General features: G+C 42.2%; 1 protein-coding gene across 3 annotated transcripts in view; it reads left to right on the top strand.

Moving 5' to 3' along the window:
• Positions 1-26,200, top strand: part of LOC142659650 (uncharacterized) — a 26,482-nt gene extending 282 nt beyond the window's left edge. Inside the window, exons 1-8 of one of the 3 annotated variants that reach the window (XM_075836009.1) lie at positions 6,315-6,345; positions 8,521-8,624; positions 9,942-10,001; positions 10,262-10,409; positions 11,067-11,162; positions 22,419-22,538; positions 22,665-22,760; positions 23,420-26,200. In XM_075836009.1, the coding sequence (XP_075692124.1) occupies positions 8,553-8,624; positions 9,942-10,001; positions 10,262-10,409; positions 11,067-11,162; positions 22,419-22,538; positions 22,665-22,760; positions 23,420-24,291 (1,464 nt within the window). In that variant the 5' untranslated portion in view covers positions 6,315-6,345; positions 8,521-8,552 and the 3' untranslated portion in view covers positions 24,292-26,200. Of the gene's footprint in view, positions 1-6,314; positions 6,346-8,520; positions 8,625-9,941; positions 10,002-10,261; positions 10,410-11,066; positions 11,163-22,418; positions 22,539-22,664; positions 22,761-23,419 lie in introns of those variants that run through there. The other 2 variants (XM_075836008.1, XM_075836010.1) reach the window with 2 other exon arrangements.

Here is a 26,200-nt window from a genome sequence, read left to right as displayed (position 1 = left end):
CGTTTCTGATTGGTTACTATGGGCAATTCCACTGCCACTATTTTTGATACGTTTCTCCCTTTGGGTCTCATGTACTCATGAAAACTGGTAAGCTCAACGCTGATTGGTTGCTAGGGGCAACTGAAAGTTTTCATGATGAAGAATCAAAGAAAGAAGATTTTTCTTTCATATGATGTCTCCATAGAAGGGATAAAAGAATGTATGCACTCCAACAAAATGGTGACCAACAGTGATCTTTATTAACCCCTTCAGAACTGAGCAATTTTTTCCCCCATTGATGTATTCTTTCAAAGCTATCGTTTTTTTGTTTTTCCTCTGACAAAGCTGTATGGGGGCTTGTTTTTTGCGGGACGAGATGTATTTTTTTTTTTAAACATATTTTTATTGATTTTCTGAAAAGTTTTCACAAAATATAATATGCAGTAAACTGTTACAGGAATATAATCACATGTTGCTGATGGTCCAAAAATCACATTCCTACAATGACACTGAGATCATAATTGTTTACATCATTATGAGGCAGTTATTGGAGGTCATTACAAGAATTTCCATAACATTTGGTGAACAGCGTTAACGATGAATATCCCTGAGGAACAATGCATACAAATTTTTTTTTTAAATATAAGTATAAACATAAATAACATAAACTAGAGCCACATGAAGCTACATCCCTAACCGAGTTGGCCAATATACTATTTCAAAGCCATAGATATTATGTTCTACACGTTTTCAACACTCCCAAGGTGCCCTTGAGATCCTCTATCAGGTACCAGGGTGATCCCGTGAATGGATCGATCATTTTGCGCACCTCCTCCCCTGAGAAATGCTCTGTTATGAATAATTTCCATTTCCCAAAAATTTTCCCCCTTGGACATCCTTGTGTTTTAAAACATCAATTCTATCCAAATAGAACAGGTTTTTCATCCCCTGGACAACCTCACTTAATTGCGGGATATCCGGTACCAACCATTTCTGGAGTATGCATCGTTTTGCCACCATCAATGCAGCATGTGTAATGGGGGGTAAGAGATGTATTTTTTTATTGCCAAGATGTGTAGTCACACGTGGCGTACTTTCTTTGCATTTCCGCAGCGTAAGGGTTTGTCCACAGACAACGGAATTGATGTGAGGCTGGGTTCACACACACTATTTACGGACGTAATTCGGGCGTTTTAGCCCCGAATTACGTCCGAAAATAGGGCTCCAAAGTGGCAGCAAACATCTGCCCATTCATTTGAACATGAATTCTTACGATGTGCTGTGTCGACGGACATTTTTTTTACGCGCCGCTATCAAAAGACGGCACGTAAAAAAGACGCCCGCGTCAAAGAAGTGCCTGTCACTTCTTGAAACGTAATTGGAGCCGCTTTCCCTTGACTCCATGGAAAAACAGCTCCAATTACGTCCGTAATGGACGCAGCGAAAAACGCCTGCACATGCCATTACGTCTGAAATTCCGGAGCCGTTTTCTCCTGAAAACAGCCCTGTAATTTCAGCCGTAACGGAGGCTGCCGTGTGAACATATCCTAAGGCTGGGTTCACACAACCTATTTTCAGGCGTAAACGAGGCGTATTATGCCTCGAATTATGCCTGAAAATACGGCTCAAATACGACCGCAATGAATGGCTTTGCCAACGTACTGTGCTGATGACCTGTCATTTACGCGTCGTCGTTTGACAGCTGTCAAACGACGACGCGTAAAATGACTGCCTCGTCAAAGAAGTGCAGGACACTTATATACATTATATGCGGGACACATATATACATTATATGCAGGACACTTATATACATTATGTGCAGGACACTTATATACATTATATGCAGGACACTTATATACATTATATGCAGGACACTTATATACATTATATGCAGGACACTTATATACATTATATGCCGGACACTTATATACATTATATGCTGGACACTTATATACATTATATGCAGGACACTTATATATATTTTATGCAGGACACTTATATACATTATATGCAGGACACTTATATACATTATATGCAGGACACTTATATACATTATATGCGGGACACTTATATACATTATATACAGGACACTTATATACATTATGTGCAGGACACTTATATACATTATATGCAGGACACTTATATACATTATATGCAGGACACTTATATATATTATATGCAGGACACTTATATACATTATATGCAGGACACTTATATACATTATATGCAGGGCACTTATATACATTATATGCTGGACACTTATATACATTATATGCAGGACACTTATATATATTATATGCAGGACACTTATATACATTATATGCAGGACACTTATATACATTATATGCAGGACACTTATATACATTATATACAGGACACTTATATACATTATATGCAGGGCACTTATATACATTATATGCAGGACACTTATATACATTATATACAGGACACTTATATACATTATATGCAGGACACTTATATACATTATATGCGGGACACTTATATACATTATATGCGGGACACTTATATACATTATATGCAGGACACTTATATACATTATATGCAGGACACTTATATACATTATATGCGGGACACTTATATACATTATATACAGGACACTTATATACATTATATGCAGGACACTTATATACATTATATGCAGGACACTTATATACATTATATGCAGGACACTTATATACGTTATATGCAGGACACTTATATACATTATATGCAGGACACTTATATACATTATATGCAGGACACTTATATACATTATATGCAGGACACTTATATACATTATATGCAGGACACTTATATACGTTATATGCAGGACACTTATATACATTATATGCAGGACACTTATATACATTACATGCAGGACACTTATATACATTACATGCGGGACACTTATATACATTACATGCGGGACACTTCTATACATTACATGCGGGACACTTCTATACATTATATGCGGGACACTTATATACATTATATGCAGGACACTTATATACATTATATGCGGGACACATATATACATTATATGCGGGACACATATATACATTATATGCAGGACACTTATATACATTATATGCAGGACACATATATACATTATATGCAGGACACTTATATACATTATATGCAGGACACTTATATACATTATATGCGGGACACTTATATATATTATATGCAGGACACTTATATACATTATATGCAGGACACTTATATACATTATATGCAGGACACTTCTTTGAAACGTAATTTGAGCCGTACTTCATTGAATTCAATGAAGAACAGCTCAAATGTTCGGCCGTCAAAGACGCCTCGCATAATGCGAGGAGGAGCTTTTACGTCTGAAACGACGCAGCTGTTTTCTCCTGAAAACAGTCTGTAATTTCAGATGTAAAAGCCAGCTAGCGTGTGCACATACCCTATGGGTATGTGCACACGTAGTGACCAAAAACGTCTGAAAATACGGAGCTGTTTTCATGGGAAAACAGCTCCTGATTTTCAGATGTTTTTGAGCAACTCGCGTTTTTTACGTCCGTTTTTGGAGCTGTTTTCATTGGAGTCTATGAGAAAACGGCTCCAAAAACGTCCAAAGAAGTGTCCTGTATATAATGTATATAAGTGTCCTGCACTTCTTTGACGAGGCAGTCGTTTTACGCGTCGTCGTTTGACAGCTGTCAAACGACGACGCGTAAATGACAGGTCGTCGGCACAGTACGTCGGCAAACCCATTCAAATGAATGGGCAGATGTTTGCCGACGTATTGTAGCCGTATTTTCAGGCGTTAATCGAGGCATAGTACGCCTCGTTTACGCCTGAAAATAGGTCGTGTGAACCCAGCCTTAGAGTGACTGTGATGTCACACTGACCGTTGGAATACATTATACTACTAGGTGGTGTAATGTATTCTAGCAGCGATCAGTCCTGCAGGTCAAAAAAGAAAGTGTAAAAAGTAAAAAAAAAAAGTTCATAAAAATGTTTTAGAAAAGTGTAAAAATAAAAGTGTTTTTTTTCCTATAATAAGTCTTTTCTTATAGGAAAAAAATTAAAATGTTAAATAACAGTACACATATTTGGTATCACCGCGTTCGTAACGAACCACACTATAAAACTATAATGTTATTTTTCCCGCATGGTGAACAGCGCAAAAAAAAATAATGAAAAACTATGCCTGCATCGCTATTTTTTGGTCACCACCCCTCTCAAGATATAGAATAAAATGTAATCAAAAAGTTGCATGTACCCCAAAATAGTACCAATAAAAACTAACACCCGTCCCGCAAAAAACAAGCCCTTACACAGCTTTTTTGACTGAAAAGTAAAAAAGCTATGGCTCTCAGAATATGGTGTCTCAGAAAATAAATAAATAATAATAAATAAATAATTTTATAAAAATTAGATTTTAGTTTATTGTGCAAACGCTGCAGAAAAAAAGTTGATTTTCATCTTCACAGACTATTTCCACTAAATTCTGCAAAAAAACTGTGCGGTCAAACTATACCCCTAGAAAAACACCTTGAGGGATGTAGCTTCCAAAATGGGTTCACTTTTGGGGGGTTTAGACTGTTTGGACACCACAAGACCTCTTCATACCTGACATGGTGCCTAAAATATATTTCTAAAGAAAGGAGACCCCAAAATCCACTAGGTGCTCCTTTACTTTGGAGGCCGGTGCTTCAGTCCAGTAGCGCATTAGGGCCACATGTGGGATATTTATAAAAACTGCAGAATCTGGGCAATAAATATTGAGTTGCGTTTCTCTGGTAAAACCTTCTGTGTTACAAAAAAAAATGTATTAGAAATGAATTTCTGCAAAAAAAATTTAATTTGTAAATTTCACCTCTACTTTGCTTTAATTCCTGTGAAACGCCTAAAGGGTTAAAACACTTTCTGAATACGGTTTTGAATACTTTGAGGGGTGCAGTTTTCAAAATGTGTGATTTATGGGGACTTTCTAATATATAAGGCCCTCAAAGCCACTTCACAACTGAACTGGTCCGTGAAAAAATTGTCTTTTGAAATTTTCTTGAAAATGTGAGAAATTGCTGCTAAAGTTCTAAGCCTTGTGACGTCCTAGAAAAATAAAAGGATGTGAAAAAAACGATGCAAACATAAAGTAGACATATGGGGGATGTTATCTAGTAACTATTTTTTGTGGTATTACTATCTGTTTCACAAGTAGATACATTTAAATTTAGAAAAATGCAAATTTTTGCAAATTTTCTCTCAAATTTGATGTTTTTCACAAATAAATAGTTATCGACCAAATTTTTTCACTAACATAAAGTACAACATGTCACGAGAAAACAATCTCAGAATCGCTTGGATAGGTAAAAGCATTCCGGAGTTATTACCACATAAAGTGACACGTCAGATTTGAAAAACCGACTGCGTCCTAAAGGGGTTAATAAATCCCCCTTGGCAGTGAAAGGGTTTACATTAGGTGCGGTAACTAAAGTAAAAAATATGTGTGTTTTTAGTATTTATATAGATTCTCTAACTAAATTAATTTTAAGAAAAATGTGATTAGTTTAGTTTCCCAAACTAAAGTGACTTTACTGCTGCCACGCTGCTTCTCCCCATCTCTGCTGTCAGCACAGAGCTGATCTAACTTTGACCTGAACATGACAGTCTGGTTGCTAGGGATATAATGCCTAACAACCACAGTATTTTCAATGTGGTTGCCTCACCTTAGCAACTAGTCGTAGCTTACCCAGCTTTTCAGCTCAAGACAGAAAGGCCATTGAAGTAAGGGCAGGAAAGGGGCAGCTTCTCTAACATGTGATCAGCTGTCATCATTGGGGGGGGGGGGGGAAGCTACATACAGCCTGCTTGGGGTTCATTCACATGTCCGTAGTTTTTATCCGCAATCACGGATAAAACGCTGACGCATTCACTTCTATCGGCCACGGACACCTTCCCGTATATTTATGGACGTGTGCCCGTACAACGTACGTGTGATTCAGGCCTGACAAATGCGGACGCAGCCCATCCGTGCGGCGGTTTCCGCGGCAAAAAACGCGGCAAAGAACACAGTGTGAACAGGGCCACTATTTGTTACAAGGACGACTTATGGAATTCTTTAGAAAACATGGCACGTGTATACAAAATATAGACACAATTGCTTCCCATATCAAGAAGAAAGCTGCATACTCGTGGAGAATGAAACGTGAACTTTCCATGCATCCTACTATGAATGTGATTGGCCGTCACGGTCCCTTCATACAGGGAATGCTGGGTATTGCAGTCCTAATGCAATCCTTCTTCTCCTTTTACCAAGCTAGATTACTACAAATCCCACAATCCCCAGATTGATATCATTCAACATCACTTCCTCTCAGAATCCTATTTGACTGCAAGGTATGGGCTGAACTGCTTTGTTAGACGAGTGTTTCAGTGTTTCTATGTGTAGTCTATGTATTTCTATGCACTCACGTACACTCTAGTATGTTGCATGACGGCTAGATGTCTGTATGGAAATAAGGACTGGCAGGTTGGACGGCTGCAGAGCTGGTCTGGTTGCTTTGCTTCATGCATGCACATGATAAGACTATGGACATGATTATGTAGGTTGTATGTAAGCTTGTTTTTTTGGAGGTATTTTTTTATACAATATTTCCTGCTGCTTATACTTACAGTAATCATTTCTAGGAACCTGCCATTAATTATTTTTCCAAAATTCTGAAAAACTGAAAATCTTTTAGTAGGACATCTGCACATTGAATGTAAGAACGTATACTCCAGGACAGATTTTTTTTAAAATTTAATTTATAAAAACAGAATTTGATTCTATCCCAGAATAGATATAAATTAAAGAGCACTACCACCAATTAAAAATAAAACAATAACTATAAGCCAGTAAATCGTCTTTCTAAGTCCTGAAAAGCACAGTTGCCCAGTTATACGGGGACATAAAAGCAGTAAATGCGTCACTGTATAACTAGGAAGATGTACAATTCAGGAGTAAGGGAAAGCTGGGTGACAACTCACCCATCTTTTCCAGAAACAGGCCAGACTGCAAAAGAAAATTTTGAACAACTTTACAAATGAAGACCATTCAAGATCTGGTGATTCCTTATATTAGGAGGATATGTACTTTAATGTTTCCTGATAAGTAATAGTTGTAGGAACATCCATTTCAGGCAAATATAACATTTAGTATGAAGATAGTTGATCAGGGAACAGCATCACTACTGTGGCAAGAATCTCAAACCCATTTTGCTTTGCCATGCTTTGTTTTTCCCCCATAAGGCCTCATTTACACGAGCGTGATTTTCGTGCGTGCTTTTCACGCGTGTCGTACGCACCTATGTAAGTCTATGGGGCCATGCAGACTGTCCGTGAGTTTTGCACAGCGTGAGTGCGTTGCGTAAAACTCACGACATGTCCTAAATTTATGCGTTGCTCGCGCATCACGCACCCATTGAAGTCAATGAGTGCGTGAAAATCACGCATGCCACACGGAAGCACTTCCGTGGGACGCGCGTAATTCGCGCAACAGCTGTCAAACTCTGAATGTAAACAGAAAAGCACCACGTGCTTTTCTGTTTACAAACATCCAAACGGAGTGTCATAATGATGGCGGCTGAGCGCAAATCTCGCAGCCGCGCATCATACGCTGATGACACACGCAGCTGTTAAGTGCCTTTTGCGCACGCAAAACGCTGCATTTTTTGCATGCGCAAAACGCACACGCTCGTGTAAACCAGGCCTTAAGGCCACAAAAAGCTGCATGCTGCAGCTATATTCCTATCACAGAATGGTATGGCCTATCGCTAGGATACACCAGAATATTCTGACCTCTGAGATCCCTACCGATCTGTAAAATGAAGGGACAGAAGTCCCTTTGATTTTAATTCCGCTGCACACCGGAGCTCTCAGCCACGACTACTGGGAATTGCAACCTGGCGCCATTCAAGTGAATCGAGCTGCATTGCCGTTCCCTGCGCGGTGGGTGGCCGGGTGAGTTGCTGTACATGGAAACACTGAAGTATTTACCTGGCTTAGCGGCTCAAATCCTACTTTCTATGGGTTGTAAAGGGCTTTTCCTGTCTTAGGCCCCATACACACGACCGTGCTGTATTTACAGTCAGTAAATACTGCACGGACGGGCCACGGACTGTCACCCGCATTTGCGGACCGAGCTCACAGTAAGAAGTATAGGACCACGGTCCATAAATGGGAAAAATAGGATATGTCCTCTTTTTTTGTCGCTCATTTCTACGGCCCGGACACACACACACGTACAGGAAGAGGTCTGTGGCCGATATAAATTAATGTGTCAGTATTTGATCCATAATTGTGGATAAAAACTACGGTAGTGTGCATGGGGCCTAAGCAATTGATGTCATATAGCTAGGATAACACCCTTTTTTTAAACTGTCATGACATCGGCAGTCAGGGCACCCCCTGTCAGTCAGCGGCTCTGCACCCACTGTAATGACGGCTTATGGCAGTTTCACTAGTTTAGATTTATCTTTTTTTAACATTTTGCTTATGAATATGAATAACTTCAGCCTGTCCTTGTTCTCACAGGTTTCATACCTGCAGCTTCTGAGTGTCACATAATGAAAAAGAAGAATTTTACTGAGAGGATCTTGAATCACGCCCTGGGAATCATTTACTTGCTGACAGGAGAGGTGAAGAATCTAGCAAATTACCTCAAGGATCCATTTATTAACATGATAGAAGTGGAAATATGTGTCTCCGTGTTTCTGCATTGTATATTGGGTACTTGCTGGCTTTCTTCTCCAGCAGTTTTCGCCCCCAAATTCCCTCATTAGCATCCTGGGACGACCATGCATTATATAGCAGGTAGTAAGTGAGAAGAGACCCAGCAGGCTGGCAGGCATTGAAATGTCAAGAGAAAATACAAATTTGCGGTTATATGCCCGCAGCAGGAGGGGAGGCCGGTGAGTGCCAGATTACGGGAGAGAATAAAGCAGAATCGGCTGAAAAATCCAGGAGACTGGACATCTCTAGAATGATCAGCAAACACTAGGGGAATTTATGAATGGCTTTATGAAAGTTTTCTGGCATACAAAAGTCGCAAGTTATGGTGAACGCCCTATTTGCGCCATAATTTGCCACATTTTATGCCGCTCTTGCGATGCACGGACAGTACAAGATTCAAGAAATGTATTAAGAGGCGTGCACCTCATAAAATGATCGGGCCATGGAGCTCTTTAGAGCACCATGGCTCCTGAATTTTTCTCTTGCACAGCAACACAACCATCCTTTAAGTTGATGCTTAAAGGAGTTTTCTTGTATGAGAAAAAAGTATACTTGATTAGAAACAGTGCCACTCTTGTCCATGGGCCATATCTGGTATTGCAGCTTGGCCTCATTCACTTGCCTTGTAGACTTGAACTATCATGTGGAGAGGCAGCCATTTAGCTATAGTAAGATACAGCTGTGATGGGAGGTCCATAACAGTAGCTGGTAAACCAGTGTAGGTCGATAGTCATAGTGTAAATTAATAATGAAAATCTGCATTGGCCGTAACTAAAGTTCCTCCCCTAACGTGGGCCGTATAAAGGAGCGCCGATAAAAGAGACTGTTTGTTGATCGGTGCTCGTTTGCTCCTTTCACAAGGAGCTATGTATGGGGACGAGCGCTCATTACTACGATTGCTCGTCCCCGTACATGTCTCTCATGTCTGCAGCGCGTCTCTCTTTACACAGGGAGATGTGCGGCAGACAACGATAATATTTTAGGCAGCGTTTGCTCGTTCATCGGCTGCTCATTTGCCCGATAATTGGTCCATGTAAAAGGGCTTTTACTTTAAGACACAAGTTACATTAATCATGGGGATGTCCGGATATGGCCGCGCGAAGACCGTTTATTTAATATATAGGTGCATTCCTTTTATAGGCCCAATGAAATGTAAAATTTCATCACATAAAGGATGGGAAATATTTGTAATTATTATTGTTTGATGCTTTTCTATTAATAAGGAATATGTCATTGTGAAGAAGAATACTCCTCACAGCGGCACCCATCTGCTCACTGGAGAGGTAAGGCCAAAGCCGTCCACACACCTAACAATCTCAATCCAAAATGTTTTTCATAGTGTTTACGAGTAGTCCGTTGTCCCATAAACAAAACCATCATTTGCAACAATAAATTTTAATACATAGTAAAAGTGTTAACATGCCCAGAGTATAATATAAATGTCTCCTATATTCTCTATCACAATGTTTAGCTTTATGAGGAATTACAATTTTACTTACATGGAGTATACCTATAATTGAAATAGGAAACCTATGTTTTTCAGGTGCCAATAAAATGTGGGGATATTTCTATCTACTTCTCAATGGAGGAGTGGGATTTTATAGAGGAACATAAGGATCTGTATCAGGAAGTAACGCTCAAGAATCAAAAGATATTTCATTCATCCGAAATCTTAGAAGATATCATTGCAGGTGGGTTAAGTACCTATCATCGTCACACAGTCTATATGGCTTTTTACAAATATGTGGCTTTAGAGTTCACTTAGTGTAGAGTTTCAGTGCAGATCTTTCTACTTAATGGTTTCTGCACTTTGGACAATCCCTACTTGTTAGGAGGGCCCCTTAAGCAGATCACAAGGTGTCCCTCTACTCGGCCCCACAGCGTTCAGCTGTTAATTGGGAGGAGACTTGCCAGTAAGTGTTTCGTTTCCCTTCAGCGCCACCGCAGGAGAAATTAAACATTACACCGTGCCCATTCAAATCAATGGGTTGTCTGCGTATTACAGGACAGGACCTCCAGAGCAAGAGGTACTCTTTCTAAACACTCTCCAGTTTGCTCCAGAGGATCCTGAACATGGGTCTTTTAACCCCTCTTCATTTGAGTGGCCGCCATGTAATACTATAGCGTATACCTGACTCAAAATATTAGATGTTTGCCGAGGGTATGAGAAACTGGACCCCAAACTTTAGTGTTGAATGAACTACATTTCAAGTGTTTCTTTTCATGTTGATCTATTTAATTTTGTCTAAATGTATAAAATACAAAGCTTGTTCTTATTGTTGCAGTATTAGGGTGCACATTTATATTTATGACCTCCTTTTTATTCTTTACTGTTTTGCAACTAACAGATCGCCAAGAATATGGTGACACTCTGTCGCTTGTTGAGGATGTGAGTGGAAAGAGAAACAGTCAGCAGGTAGAAGTGTCTCACAAGATCTGTGCAGGTCGGTGATAATTTATCTGTCTATGCATTTATTAAAAATGAATGCATAGGTTAGCCGAAGGGGCACCCAGGGCCAGATTAAGGCTGCCAACAGTATGGAGAGTTTATTTATGATGGGGCCCCCCACCCAACTAACACAGGGTTCCCCACGGCAATGCTTCTAGGCATTTGAAGCTTAGTACAACCTATTATAAACTGTGCCCCACAAAATAGAAACCATGGTGCTTGAGATATTAAAAGTCCACTACGTTAAACATTAAAAGGAGTGACTTACATTTGATGCCCATCATTCTTCGCTCTGTACCCATAGATAGTGGGTGGCATGTAGTGAGTCTAGGTCCGTCTTTGCTAAGTAATAAAAATAAATGCAGATAACATTACACTCATTGCTGGCTGGGCCGGTTGCTCTCATGAAACATAAGCATGATTAAACCAGGTGTCTTAAAAAGAACATGCTATGCTAGAGGTCACCGAGCCACGAGTGACCAAATGTAAAATGTACATTATATATAAAATATGTATAATAAAAGATGTTTTCTCATCTCATACATTTATGGCATAGCCACAGGATAGGACAGCGAGCTACACTGTTTTCATAACTCAGGAGTCTTATATATTATCTCATACATTTATGGTATATCCACAGGATAGCTCGCTATGCCATTTGTTTAATACAATTGACTTCTATTGGAGTTATGCAAACAGCTGAAAACAGCCCGCTTAGCTATTTCTGTACCTCCCGTCCACTTTAGAAGACTTGACAGGTGTGAGGAGACCTGCGTTCTCGAGATGGGTGTAGGTCCCAGAAGTGGTTCCTGCATAAATCAGACATTTATAGCATATCATGGGGATATACCATGAATTTATGAGATGAGATTCAAAAACCCATTTAATTACTGCAATATTTCTTATAAGCAAATCACAGTGAGGTTCTTGGCACACAGTTAAGTAATCAAATTTGATAAAATTGTGTGAGCCCACCTGCCCGGACAAGGCAGCCTCATTCAGATGGGTACAAGAAACGTCATGTGCAGCAGTGCTAACCAGTGCTTGCCTGACCAAAAAAAAAAATTTTTTTGAAGGAAAAGCTGATATGCTTCTCTTTTGTATACACTCCTGTGTTTGACTAAAAAAATTACTCAAAAACTGCCAAAAAAAAAAGTTACATCAGCCTAACACAATATAGAAATCATCCCCTTCCTATCTAGTACAGTGTTATAAATAAGACAATTGACTACTCACCAGTTGTAAACTACACCAATGGGACAAGTTGAATTCTATGGCCACTGGGCAGCCGGCACACAGGAAATACAAGTAGAAGGAGCCTGGAATATACTCACACCACGTAGAGTTGTCAGGTTCTTCACGTCACCTAAAGAAAATGTAAATACGTTAATACAGCTACTCCTCAACAGATTAGTCAGTTCCTAACCTGCCCCACCTCATGATTTACTTACATAGCAGCATCCACTTCCATTGCACCATGCCAATCAAGTATGAGCCCATCCCCCAAAATGACTTTCCAATTGAAAACAGTGATCTTGACCTACCCCACTCTGTTAAATACTACACGGTCTACACATAGATTCGTCATCTACCCACCAGTTGTAAACTACACCAAAGGGACAAGTTCAATTTTATGCCTGCTGGTGACGGTGGGGCGGTGCAAGCATCAACTGGGGACGGGGCAATGTCAAATTAGCGTTTGCGGCCTGCGACGGGGCCCGGCCAGGAGACTATGTATATTAACATAATATGTATCTATACCAAGGGCAATGTTAGGGTCTTATAAGATCAGGGGCACAAACCATGCACCACCCCCAAACAAAAAAAAAGGATATATAGATCTAAAAGACTATGAAGCCTGTAGCTACACCACTGAATAGAATTAGATACATTGTCTCAGCAGACATTATTAGACATAATAGGTTTATATACAACAGTTCAGCAGTGTCACACAATACGTTTAGATACCGCGGCTCAGCAAACAGTATCATGATAAGATTAGATACAACAGCTCAGAGGGGCGTGGCTTAGCAGCGCATGTGAGAGGAAGCATAAACCGGAGCTCCCGCTGCCGATATCCTGCAGAATCATCCTAAAGACTCACTTCTCCTACCGGAGACATACCTGAGGAGAGAGGGGAAATCGTGGTGATCAGGGAGACGAAATTCTGGACGCATCGGAGGCTGTGATGACCCGATCCAGGAGATCCAGGACGGCAGAGGACGGTGAGCTGAGGGCGCAAGATGGCGCTGACATGTGCTCATATGCAGTGAACAGGGATGTGAGAGGGGCGGCGGCATCGCAGCTGGAACGCTTTGCCAGAAAAACCCCTGTGAACAGTGATAAGAGGGAAAGGATGGCGGATGGAGGGAAGGAGCAGGCTGGCCGTTCTGGATCCAGATTTGAACCGCTGCGAGCGCAAATGGAGGCAGAGGAGGAAGAGAATGGGGAGACTGTTGCAGATGACTTAGGAGGAGGATTGGATCGAGGTGTACAGACCCTGGACAAACCGGGCCCAACGCTGGCAGATGTTTTTTCGGCGGTAAGCCTGAGCAATAGCACGCTAGCTAAACTTACCTGCCAGGTGGGGGCAATTAAGGAAGATTTGTCCATAATACGGCATGATCTTCAAAAAGTGTCGGAACGCACGACAGCGGTGGAGGGCCAAGTCAGCGAAATAGAAGACAGTATGCTGCCTATGAGAAGAGACGTGAATGCTGTGGCGGTGGATGTTACGTATCTTTTAGCAAAAACCGATGACCTGGAGAACCGTTTGCGTCGAAACAACGTCAGGATGGTGGGCATCCCTGAAAAAGTTGAGGGGTCCAATCCAGATGCTTTCTTCGAAAAATGGCTACTGGAGGTTTTTGGCAAGGAATCGCTGACCCCACTGTTTGCGGTGGAAAGAGCTCATAGAGTGCCCACACGACCGGGCCCACCTGGGAGGCCACCGAGACCGGTGCTAGTGAAATTGCTTCATTATAAGGACAGAGATCTGATTCTTCGACAGGCCCGAGAAAGGCAAGATATAAGAGTGAACGGGGTGAAAGTGTCGTTCTATCCAGATTTCTCTGCGGAGATACAGAAACGGAGGATGCAATTTCTGGACATTAAAAGACGACTGAGGAATCTTCGAGTTCAGTACTCCATGTTGTATCCGGCTAAGCTCCGAGTGGCGGCATTAGGATCCGTACAGTTCTTTGAAAATCCGAAAGATGCGTTACGGTGGCTGGATAGTCACGAGGCTCGCCTACGACATGATCCGGAGGAAGCGGCGGCGTGATCAACAAATGGATGGGTGAAGTCGGGACTCTGCTATGGTGGAAGGAAGAGGACTTGCGCAAGAATATAAGGCATTATTTTCTGCATTTATATGTTGATTTTTGTTAAGATGATGTCTATATCTCATTGTTGGCGGGAGGAGAGGAAAGATGCTGTCAGTTTAAAGGAGTCATAAAAATGGTACTTGTTTATTGAGGAGAAGGTGGCGGGAGGTTCTTGGTTTTGGAGGTTAAATTGTGGAAACAGATGGATTTCTACAATGTGAAAGGGAAGCTGTATGGTCATAGTGGTGAAGTTTTCTTCACCAGCCCAGGCCCTCTGAGGAGGGTAGGTTTATGGAAAGTTGAGTGGGAGGGGGTGGGGGGAGGGGGGATGTTTGGGAGGGAAAGGGAGTTTGAAACGCAGTACGCTCTGATTGTCATTGGGAGTAATGGAAATAGCCACTGTCAAATGCAAAAAAGATTCAGATGGGGGGTAGGGTAAATCTTCTGTCCTGGAATGTGAGAGGTATGGGGGAGGTAACAAAAAGGCGAGCTATCTTTGAATACCTGAAAGGACAGTCTGCTGGAGTGATGGGTTTGCAGGAAACTCATCTTACTATTGACACGGTGCAACAAGCGCATAGGGTTTGGATTCGACATAGTTTTCACTCCTTTCATTCTACATACTCAAGGGGGGTTAGCCTCCTGGTTCATAGGGATGTGCCTTTTAGCTGTATAGATTCCTTTAAAGATAGGGCAGGTAGATATGTTGGGGTGCACTGTAAATTGTTTAACTGGGAATGTATAATTGTGGTGTTATATGTGCCTCCCCCGTACTCTGTGGGTCCGATGAGAGAGGTGCTGGAGAAACTGGCTGGGTGGCCTATGATACCGACTATATTGATGGGAGATTTCAACAACATAATGAATAAAGGGTGGGATAAATTTCCAAAAGGGGGAGGGGTGGGGGATATTGGCCTGACGAGATTCGGAAAGTACATGATGGAGGCTGGGTTTACAGATATTTGGCGGGCAAAATGGCCCTCTACTACGCAGTATTCGTGTGTATCATCTACATATGGATCATTATCACGAATAGACCTAATGTTTAATAATGGAATGGGGATGGAATGTGTGGAAGGGGTGGAATACTTACCACGGGCACTGCCTGATCACTCCCCAATGTTACTTAAAGGAACAGTGTCATCGCAAATAATTTTTTTATATGTTAAAGATGTTAGTGCTTTAATAAAAACGTTTATATTCATTTGTGTGTTTGTGTTTTACTGTTTCTTATTTTTACACTTTTTCTTCCCTATGGGGGCTGCCATTTTTTGTTCCATTTCTGTGTGTGTCGATTAACGACACACACAGACATGGAATACGGCAGCCACAGTCCCATAGGGACTGCGAACGGCTCCCGTCCCATTGACTGCCGTGTACGGCGTCTGTGTGGGAACTGCGCATGCGCCGCTCCCACACAGTCCTATTCGAAATTGGCGCCGTCCGGCGCCATTTTCCTGTGGACCGGAAGTCGCGGCCGGACAGTAATATTACTACTTCCGGTCGCGGCTTCCGGACTTGTGCACATGGAACAGCGGCAGCAAACGGAGCGGACGGGCCGGAGGGAGCCGCGGCGGCAGGAGCAGGTAAGAGATTTCAATGTATGTTAGTGTTTGTGTGTGTTTACTACTGTATGTAAACCTACTACACTGTGGGTTACCTCAAAAAATGGCGACACACAGTGTAGGAGGTTAAACCTTTCAAACCCCTCGTTTATCCCGGCACTAGCCAGGATAAAGGAGGGGGGGATGCTGAGAGCTCACTAGAGCGAGGGCTTTTAACCCAATGTTGCAATGCTGCAATTTTGGGAACAGCCCCATCTAGTGACCAAAAATGGGTAGTATTATAAATTAGAAATAATTTATAATATTTCCTGGCTCATGCCAAAAAAAAATAAAAATTTGAACAATGTTTAATCACCCACACACTAAATGTTTAATTTTTTAAAAAAAAACATGTTTTTCTGGCAACACCATCCCTTTAAGCTCCGAACAAGCTCAGAGATGGGGGGTTGAGAATGCACTGGAGGTTAAATCCGTTCTGGATATGGTTAGTGGGAGAGGAGATAATAAATATGAGTCTGCGAGAATACTTTGAATTTAATAAAGGTACGGTCCCTACGGATATTTTATGGGATGCTATGAAGGCGACTATAAGGGGAGTGTATATACGGGAGATCTCGCTCATTAAAACTAAGTCGCGACAAATGGGTCAACATTTGACAGATAGGGTCACAGTAACAGAGGAGAGGCACGTTACTAATAACACTGCGGAAACACTAGCCCAATGGAAGGTTGCTCAGAAATTGCTTAGGGAACATCAGCTGGAGCAAGCGGCTAATAAAAGACTATTTTTACAACAAAAATACTATGAGGAGGGTGAAATGGCGGGCAGACTGTTAGCAAATATGGCACGGCCGATGCGGGAAAGTGCGTTTATTCATCAGCTACAGACAGTGCATGGGACTCTGGTTGGAGAAACAGGGGATATATTAGAGGTGTTAACATCATTTTACAAGGAACTGTATTGTACTAAGGTGGACTACTCGGAGGATCTGCTGTCAGAATATCTGGCAGAAATGACATGGGTTACCCTGGGGGAGGAGGAGAGAGAGGGATTGGAAGAGCCAATTACGCTAGAGGAAATACAGGAAGCGTTAAGTTCTATGGCAAACGAAAAGGCTCCAGGGATAGATGGTATACCAACTGAATTGTATAAAGCATATGGGGAGACGGTTCTGCCGGAGTTATTGGAAGTGTTCCAGGATAGTTTCACCAGGGGGCGTTTACCGCAGACAATGTATGAAGCTGTTATAGTCGTAATCCCCAAGGAAGGGAAAGATCGGAAACAACCTGACTCATACAGACCGATATCTCTATTAACCACGGACATTAACATTTTAGCGAAAGTACTGGCTAATAGGCTGTCGCGAGTAGTGACTAAAATAGTGGGGATGGATCAGTCGGGATTCATGCCATCGCGCTCTACAGCAGTTAATCTACGTAGACTTTTCCTGAATTTGCAGACAGATGCTCCGGATGCACGGTGTAGAGCAGTGCTGTCTTTAGATGCCGCCAAGGCGTTTGATAGTGTGGAGTGGGGGTATCTGTGGGCTGTCTTGGAACGGATTGGCTTTGGAAAGAAATTTATAAAATGGATACAATTATTATATAAGGAGCCGGTAGCTAGGATAAGAGCAAATGGAAGGATGTCAGATTCCTTCAGACTGGAGAGGGGGACGCGACAGGGATGCCCACTTTCGCCACTACTATTTGCTTTGGCAATTGAACCCCTAGCCAATATGGTAAGACAGCATCCAGGGATAGAAGGGTTTCGGTGTGGGGAGCTGGAGGAGCGCATAGCATTATATGCGGACGATATCTTGATGTTCTTGGGGGAAATAAATTACTCATTGCCAGCAATAATGAATGTATTGGAGCGCTTTGGTAGATTTTCAGGACTAAAAATTAATTGGAATAAGTCGGTGTTGTTGCCACTCCAGCCAGTAGATACGCCGTTGGTGATTGGAGGAGTTGAGGTACCGTGCGTACAGAAATTTAAGTATCTGGGAATCATGATATCGGCGAGGGTGCAGGACTTTATTGAACTAAATGTGATACCATTGTTGAACAAACTCACGGATAAGACCAAAATATGGCTCGGGCTACCACTGTCAGCACTGGGTCGAGCAAATCTCATCAAAATGATTCTGATGCCCCAGATTCTTTATGTGGTGCACAATGCCCCAGTGTGGTTGCCTAAATACTGGTTCAGAAGAATCCACAACTTGTTTAGGGACTTGGTGTGGAAAAGGGGGATCCCCAGGATAAAACTGGATAAACTACAACTACCAGTGGAACAGGGAGGGTTAGCTATTCCGAATGCATGGATATATTATCTAGCGGCCCAATTACAACACTTTAAGGGCTGGAAGAATAGGGAGGAGTGGGATTCTAGTGGGAAACTGGTGTATTATATGGGTCAGAGAACGGATGTATTAGAGGCCATGGAATCTCATAAATTAAGGAGGGAGGCAAGAGGAAAGCCGACTTTACTATTAATACATAGAGTTTGGTGGGAAAGTAAGAAATTATTGGGGGTCACAGGATGCTCCAATTATATGCCTTTATGGGGCAATCCATACCTATGGGAATTTAATATGCTGGAAGGATTTCAAGACTGGGAACAGGCAGGGATTAGATATGTGTACCAGCTGTATGAGGGAGGTGTTCTTAAGCCCTTTGCTCGAATACAGGAGGAGTTTGGACTCCCACACCGGCTGTTCTACCAATATCTTCAATTAAGGCATGCGGCGCAGGCTCAAGAGAGACTGGTGGATTTGAGCTGTTCCACCATGGGAGGGATGGAGCGGGTACTAGGGGCAAAAGACACTAAAGGGATTATCTCGGTGCTATATAATACGCTACTCTCTTGTTTTCTGGGAGACCCGTTGGTGGAAATCAGACGTAAATGGGAAGAGGATGTAGGACCCATAGGGGATGAAGACTGGGAGGAGATACTGGGATCATCTAAAAAACTCTCTATTAGTGTAACGCACAGGAGGTCACAACTTTTTCTATTACATAGGGTGTATAGGACGCCTAAGGTGCTATGGCAAATGCGCATTAGATCAACTAAGGAATGTCCCAGGTGTATGTTTGATGGGGCGGACATAAAGCATATGTTTTGGAGCTGCCCGCTGCTAGAAGGCTATTGGAAGGAAGTTAAAAGTATGGTGTCTAAAGTATATGGGAGAGATTTCCCAATAGAACCTAAAATATTCTTACTGGGCTGCATTGGGGAGGAAGGAGGGGATGGAGTGGAGCTAATGTCTATTAAAAAGATTTTGTATCATGCTAGGAAACTAATCGCAAAATATTGGCTGCAGGCGGATCCCCCGGAGGTAGCTGAACTGGTTGGGTATGTTAACCACACGGTATCACTGGAACAGCGGATATATCTGAAAAGAGGGACAATTCAGAAATACGAGAAACAATGGGGTAAATGGGTACAAGCCTATGGCAATGCGGATCACTAGATGAGATTTGGAGGAGGGATGGCACATATACATGTTTAAGGTCTGGTGAAATATCGGTTTACTATGAAAGAGACACGGAGGAGGAGTGGTGGAAAAATCAGGGAAGAGAGGGAGTACTGCAAGGGAGGGGGGTAGTTCAGTTGGAGGGAGAAATAGGTGATGGTATAACCAAAGATGTTGTATACATGCCATAAAGCACTTGAAGAAATTTTGCACTACTTAAGTGATGTTATGTTAATTTTATATGTTTTCTGTAAAGTACTGTAAGAAATGTAAAGGCTGTATAACTGATGTTGTATTATCAATAAAAACTTGTTTGATTAAAAAAAAAAGATACAACAGCTCAGCAGACAATATCACACTGTAGACAGTGCCACATAGTGGCCCCTGTTGCTAGTGCCCCACCTCCCTCTGTAGATAGTGCCACACACCCCCTGTAGGTAGTGCCACACACATCCCCTGTAGGTAGTGCCACACACATCCCCTGTAGGTAGTGCCACACACATCCCCTGTAGGTAGTGCTACACACATCCCCTGTAGGTAGTGCCACACACATCCACTGTAGGTAGTGCCACACAATGCTCTCCTTGTAGATAGTGCCACACCACCTGTAGATAGTGCCACACCCCCTTGTAGATAGTGACACACAGCCCCCCTTGTAGATGGTGCCACACAGCACCCCTTGTAGATGGTGCCACACAGTCCCCCCCTTGTAGATAGTGCTACACATCCCCCCTTGTAGATAGTGCCACACATCCCCCTGTAGGCAGTGCCACACACATCCACTGTAGGCAGTGCCACACACATCCACTGTAGGCAATGCCACACACATCCACTGTGGGCAATGCCACACACATCCCCTGTGGGCAGTGCCACACACATCCACTGTAGGTAGTGCCACACAATGCCCTCCTTGTAGATAGTGCCACACCACCTGTAGATAGTGCCACACCCCCCTTGTAGATGGTGCCACACAGCCCTTGTAGATAGTGCTACACATCCCCCCTTGTAGATAGTGCCACACAGCCCCCCTTGTAGATAGTGCCACACAGCCCCCCTTGTAGATAGTGCCACACAGCCCCCCTTGTAGATAGTGCCACACAGCCCCCCTTGTAGATAGTGCCACACAGCCCCCCTTGTAGATAGTGCCACACAGCCCCCCTTGTAGATCGTTCCATACACCCCCTCTTGTAGATTGTGCCATACACCCCGCCTTGTAGATCGTGCCATACACCCACCTTTTAGATCGTTCCATACACCCCCGATTGTAGATCGTGCCATACACACCCCCTACTTGTAGATAGTTAAAGACACACCTCCCTGCTTATAGCGCCCCAAAGAAATGAATAAAAAAAAACTGTACTCACCGAGCCCAGGCGTTCCCGCGATGAACCGAGCTCCAGCCTACTCAGCCACATTAGGCCTGAAGCGCACGCCAGCTCTTTGACGTCATCGCGCCTGCGCAGGGATCCAATCCCTGTGTTCTATAGGTTGCAGCGAATAGCAAACAAGTTTGCTAGCTCCCTGCAGCTCCGTCATTGTATTCAATTGTACCTGCATCCTGAGAACACAGGTACAATTGAATATGGAAGTCGCCGGTGGCCGGGGCCCCCCCTAAGTGAGGGGGAACGCGAGGCCTGGAGCTCCAAGAGCACCAATGATAATCCGGCCCTGGGTGCACCTACACTTATATTTTACAGAATTTTCTATACATCTATTCTATATATTTCTATACATCTTATATTTACATCAAACATACTTTTATTTTTATAAATCAAACACTTTTTATTGCACATTTTCAGCAATTACAACAACAGTCCAGAAATAGGACCCCACAAACCCCCCCCCCCCCCACGAACTTTCGACCATACACCATGCAGGGAAATTAACGTATACATTTGTTATACAGAAAATTCGCCACATAGGGCAGAAACAGCATCAAATATACTTTTAATACTGGAATCACTCACATTATGAGTATTAGCCATCCGATAATAGAGCAGGGAAGCAGCAAGGAAATTAAATTCCCTAATATTGTCCTGCGAATCCATGAGTAGTATATAGGCAGCATTTTTCCGGCCTGACTCTTCAGACGCAGTTTGTCACAGAAGAACTGTACAAAATGTGATCCCTTTGTAGCTTTCCTGGTTTCTTCCTCATAAAGTGAGGGATTCTGATAATGTAATTATATTAGGGAATTGTTCTTTATGCAATTTTCTGTGCAGCCGTAAAGTAACCTTTAGCTCTTTAACGGTAAACCTATACTTTATAATATGATGAATCAATTTGCAAATAGTCTTGATAAAAAAAAAATACCCTATTGTTTTGCATCTACAGCTCCCATGTGGACCTATGCCGTCTCCATGGCAACAGACTACAAACAAAATCTGTGCAGTCTGATCCTGCAGTCATATTCTCTTCCATCTCTACACTACTTCTTCATTACCTAGCACATGTATCTTAGCAAGAAGTAAAAGACAGATGGAAAAAGAGTATGACTGCAGGATCAGGCTGCACAGTTTGTAGTCTATTACCATAGAGACACAGGTCTGCCTAGGAGCGGTAGACACAAGACTATAGAAAATGTTTAATCACGATTGTGCAAAATGATTGGATTAGGGGTCAATTTCGTTGAAAATATAGATATAGAGACACATAGGGGTGTTTCTAAATAGATACTTCATCATCTTACCTATTTTTACCCATGTAACAATGGTTTCACATTTGATCATATTACTACAATTGCTATATGAATATTAAAGTCATATTCTGTCAAATTCCAATTGGTCACAAGGTGGCTCATCTGTGCTTTGGTGAAAATAAAAATTTTCATATTACGTCACATTCAGTTTGTCCTTGGTGACTGAATTTATTTCATGTGTCTTAGTTACGGTACCAGACATTTTTATGGACAGACTGGAAACACATTTACCAATTGAGAAAGGACAATGTGAGACCAATGAAAATGACATTCTACAAGTGGAAATTGATTCGGAGACCTATTTAGGTACGTTGCTGTAGAGATGGCTCTACGGTCAGGTTAAACCCTGGGTTTTCACAGGTCACACTTATTTACCCGCAGTGTCATGATACCTTCAGCTTGACTTATCATTTATATTTATGTTTTATGTAGGTGACTATTACACTAGTCATATATCTGATGAAAGGCAGGCAGAGGAACACTTTGCAAGAATTCGGGAGCAGGAAATCCATGGTGATACTTGGGCAGGTAAGGAAGTAAACTCTGCGTGGCTTCCTATGAAAGTTCATATGGCATGGCTAGCCTAGATCAGATTTTGTACAATTTTACAAAACAGGTCTGTGACAGTTACAAGGGTAAAGTATCATTGAAAACTTTAAATCGAACATTTTTTGAATGTCCCGTAAATTTCTCTGACCTTTTGGATGGTACACTGCATAAAAAAAAAAGGTAAAATACAATGACGAAAATAGAAAATAAAGTCAAAATAGGTCAGTTCAATCTTAAGCCCTAGTTAAGGCTGAAGCTATAGGGGATGTTGAGGTAGAAACCGCACCCAGGCCCAAAGACCCTCCTGCCACATAAGAAGACACCAGTATTATAAATGTCACATGTTAGGTGGGGTCCCTGTTACAGATTTTGCATTGGGGCCCAGGATATTCAAGTTACGCTTCTGATCCTGGCACAGACTTGTAGAACATAAACTATACATGTCATATAGCAGCACAAACGCATAAATACAAGGGTAAGAGAATGGAGATTGTAAATTAGGACCAATTCACATCCAAACGATCTGCTATTTTGGACACATTTTACCCCCTATAATTCCAAAAAAGAAAAATTTAGTATAATATTTATTTTTTTTACTTGTGTATTGGTTGTTTTTATAAGATCTCTTCTGTTTGCAGTACATCCTGTTCCTTCCGATAACTCCATGGACAGAACTCTACATGATCAACCTTATAACATGACCTGTTCACCTAATGGGTCAGCAGATGACGATATGAGCATTTTTCATGGCTTTCAAGAAGAAGACGACTCACCTGCCAAGTCCCCCTCTTATGATTCAGGCAATGTCACATTTACATTGGCTTCTGAAGAAGGTGAACGAGACCGACTACTCCTCCGTGAAAGCTATAGCCATATTAACCGTGATAAACCAGTGGGTAAGAAACGGTTAGAGGTGAGAAATGTTAGAAAGACATCTGAAAGGCTCAGTAAGCTCTCTGCTCGGGGCAATGAACAAACCGCACCAGCAGAGGAAAAATCCCATCAATGTGATGATTGCGGGAAATACTTTGATTACAAATCCAACCTAATAAGACATCAAAGAAGTCACACAGGTGAAAAACCATACGGCTGTGAAGAATGCGGTAAACGTTATGCCACCAAATCTCACCTTACCATCCACAAGAGAACGCACCTCAGTGGGAAGCCTCACCAATGCAATGAGTGCGGGAAACACTTTACATACAAGTCACAGATCGCAATGCACCAAAGAACACACACCGGGGAGAAGCCACATATCTGCAACCTGTGCGGAAAGCACTTTGCCTACAAATCATATCTGATCATTCACCAGAGGATTCATTCTGGGGAGAGGCCGCATGTTTGCCCCCAGTGTGGTAAATGCTTCACAGACAAGTCAAACCTACGCAAGCACCAAAATACTCATGTAGAGAACAAGCCTTATGTCTGCAGAGAATGTGGCAAACACTTCAATTCCAAATATAGCTACACTAAACATCAGAGAACACACCAGGGAGGCAAATATAAATAATATGTCTGGCAACTAGTCGTAGTGCCTCCGTGTACCGTGACGATTAGTATTTCTGGGCTGAATGTGTATTAATTCACTAGGATTTAGTGAAGTCAACTTTATTTCCATCCATTAAACTGCATCAGCTGCGGGAGACAGACTAAATGCCATACAGTGCATCATCCGTTGTGTTTTGAGATGGGTTCACTTTTTTTCACCAAATTGACAACAATATAGACTAGGAAGACTAAAGGTTGTGTGTTTTCTACATGTTTTTGAAGCTTACTCAAGTCTGGTGATCACGGCCGGGCAAATGACCAATAAACCAAGATGTGTCAAGCAGGACGGTAGAAGGAGCTCTGGAATATTGTCTGGATATGCTGCACAGAGTATTATATGTGACATCTTATCTGTGTTGTTTTCTATAAGTATCTATCGCCTATTTGGGTTTAAGTTGTAGGTAGGTCTGGCATTGTGTTCCCGTGTACCTCTTTAGTCTCCCCAAAAATTTGTTTCAAGTAATTGTCCAGTCCCTAAAAATTGATGGCCTATCCTCAAGATAGGCCATTAATATCTGATCGGTCGGGGTTTGACTCCTGGGACTTCCGCCGATCAACTGTTTTGAAGAGGCCGCAGCGCTCGTACGTGCTGCTTACCCTTCTTTCATTATCTGCTCGTACTGTGAATCACCGACACACTTGTAACAGCGGTTCACAGTACTACAGCCTTCTCCCATTAAAGCGAATGGGAGAAGGCTGTAATACTGTACTATGAACCGCCGCTACAAGTGCTGCGGTCCCCCTCAAAACAGCTGATTGGCGGGTGTCCCGGGAGTGAACCGCAGTATGAGTGCTGTGGCCCTATCAAAACAGCTGATCGGCGGGGTTGACCGGAGTCGGACCCTGACCGATCATATATTTTTAGGGACTTTCCAACAACTTTGAGAGTCCCTGTTCCAGGGAAGATCTTTAACCTTAGTAATATGTGGCTTATCCAATGAAATGCGAGTTGACACAGGGGGGAATTTATCAACCTTTCTATGCCAGTTTTCTGACGTAGAAAAGTCGTTAAAGGGCATAAAAGTCACATTAGCATGGCAAATTTAGAATTTTGGCCTTTTTACACCGCCACTTTTATAAAATGAAGCGTTGTATCAAAAATGGGGGAGGGCCGACAGATTTATTGTAATTTAGGCCAGAAAACGAATGTAATTATAGTGGAAAATCTATTTCACCCCGTGGGATGTAGCAAGGTAAAGGCAGTGACTACCCTCTACCCCATCAGACAATAAAATAAAAAAAATGAATGCTCACCTCACCCCTTCTTTTTTCCCCTTCTGGTCCCTCAGCGTGTGGCGGCTCATACAAGTCCTGGTCCCAGGCAGCATCAGGACGTTGTATGTTGCGCAGCACTTATGACATTGAGTTTGGCGTCGCATATAAAACCAGACTGCTGCTCGGCGTCAGGATGTTGTATGAGCGCCGCACACTGAAGGAGATGAAATGGAGGGGTGAGGTGAGTATACTTATTTTTTATTTTCTGTACGAAATGGATGGCTCCCAACAGGCGCCTCTGAATAAATCTATTGCATCTTACTCCAGTGGAGCAGATATGTAACTAAGAATGTATGAAATGCCAGTCTTAGTAAATATGCCCCACAGTGTCTAAGGGTCCGTTCTTTTGATACGTATTTTGCCGTTTGTCTCGTTTTGGAGAATTGTTTAAAAGCTCATGAAAACTATGGCGTTTACCATAGGGACCAATGAGTGGTATAGAAATGTTTATTACAAATATGATCTTTTAGAGAGGGATGATAGATGCATCTATAGAAGTGGTCTAGAAATGTGTTTTTGAGAAAAATGTAGGTTTATGGTCTGGGTATCAGCTGATGGTTAGAACTTGTAAATAAATATGTCTTATTGATCAGGGA

Source organism: Rhinoderma darwinii, chromosome 8, assembly GCF_050947455.1.
Source record: "Rhinoderma darwinii isolate aRhiDar2 chromosome 8, aRhiDar2.hap1, whole genome shotgun sequence".
NCBI classification, from domain to species: Eukaryota; Metazoa; Chordata; class Amphibia; order Anura; family Rhinodermatidae; genus Rhinoderma; species Rhinoderma darwinii.
This window is presented reverse-complemented; position numbering and strand designations above follow the sequence as displayed.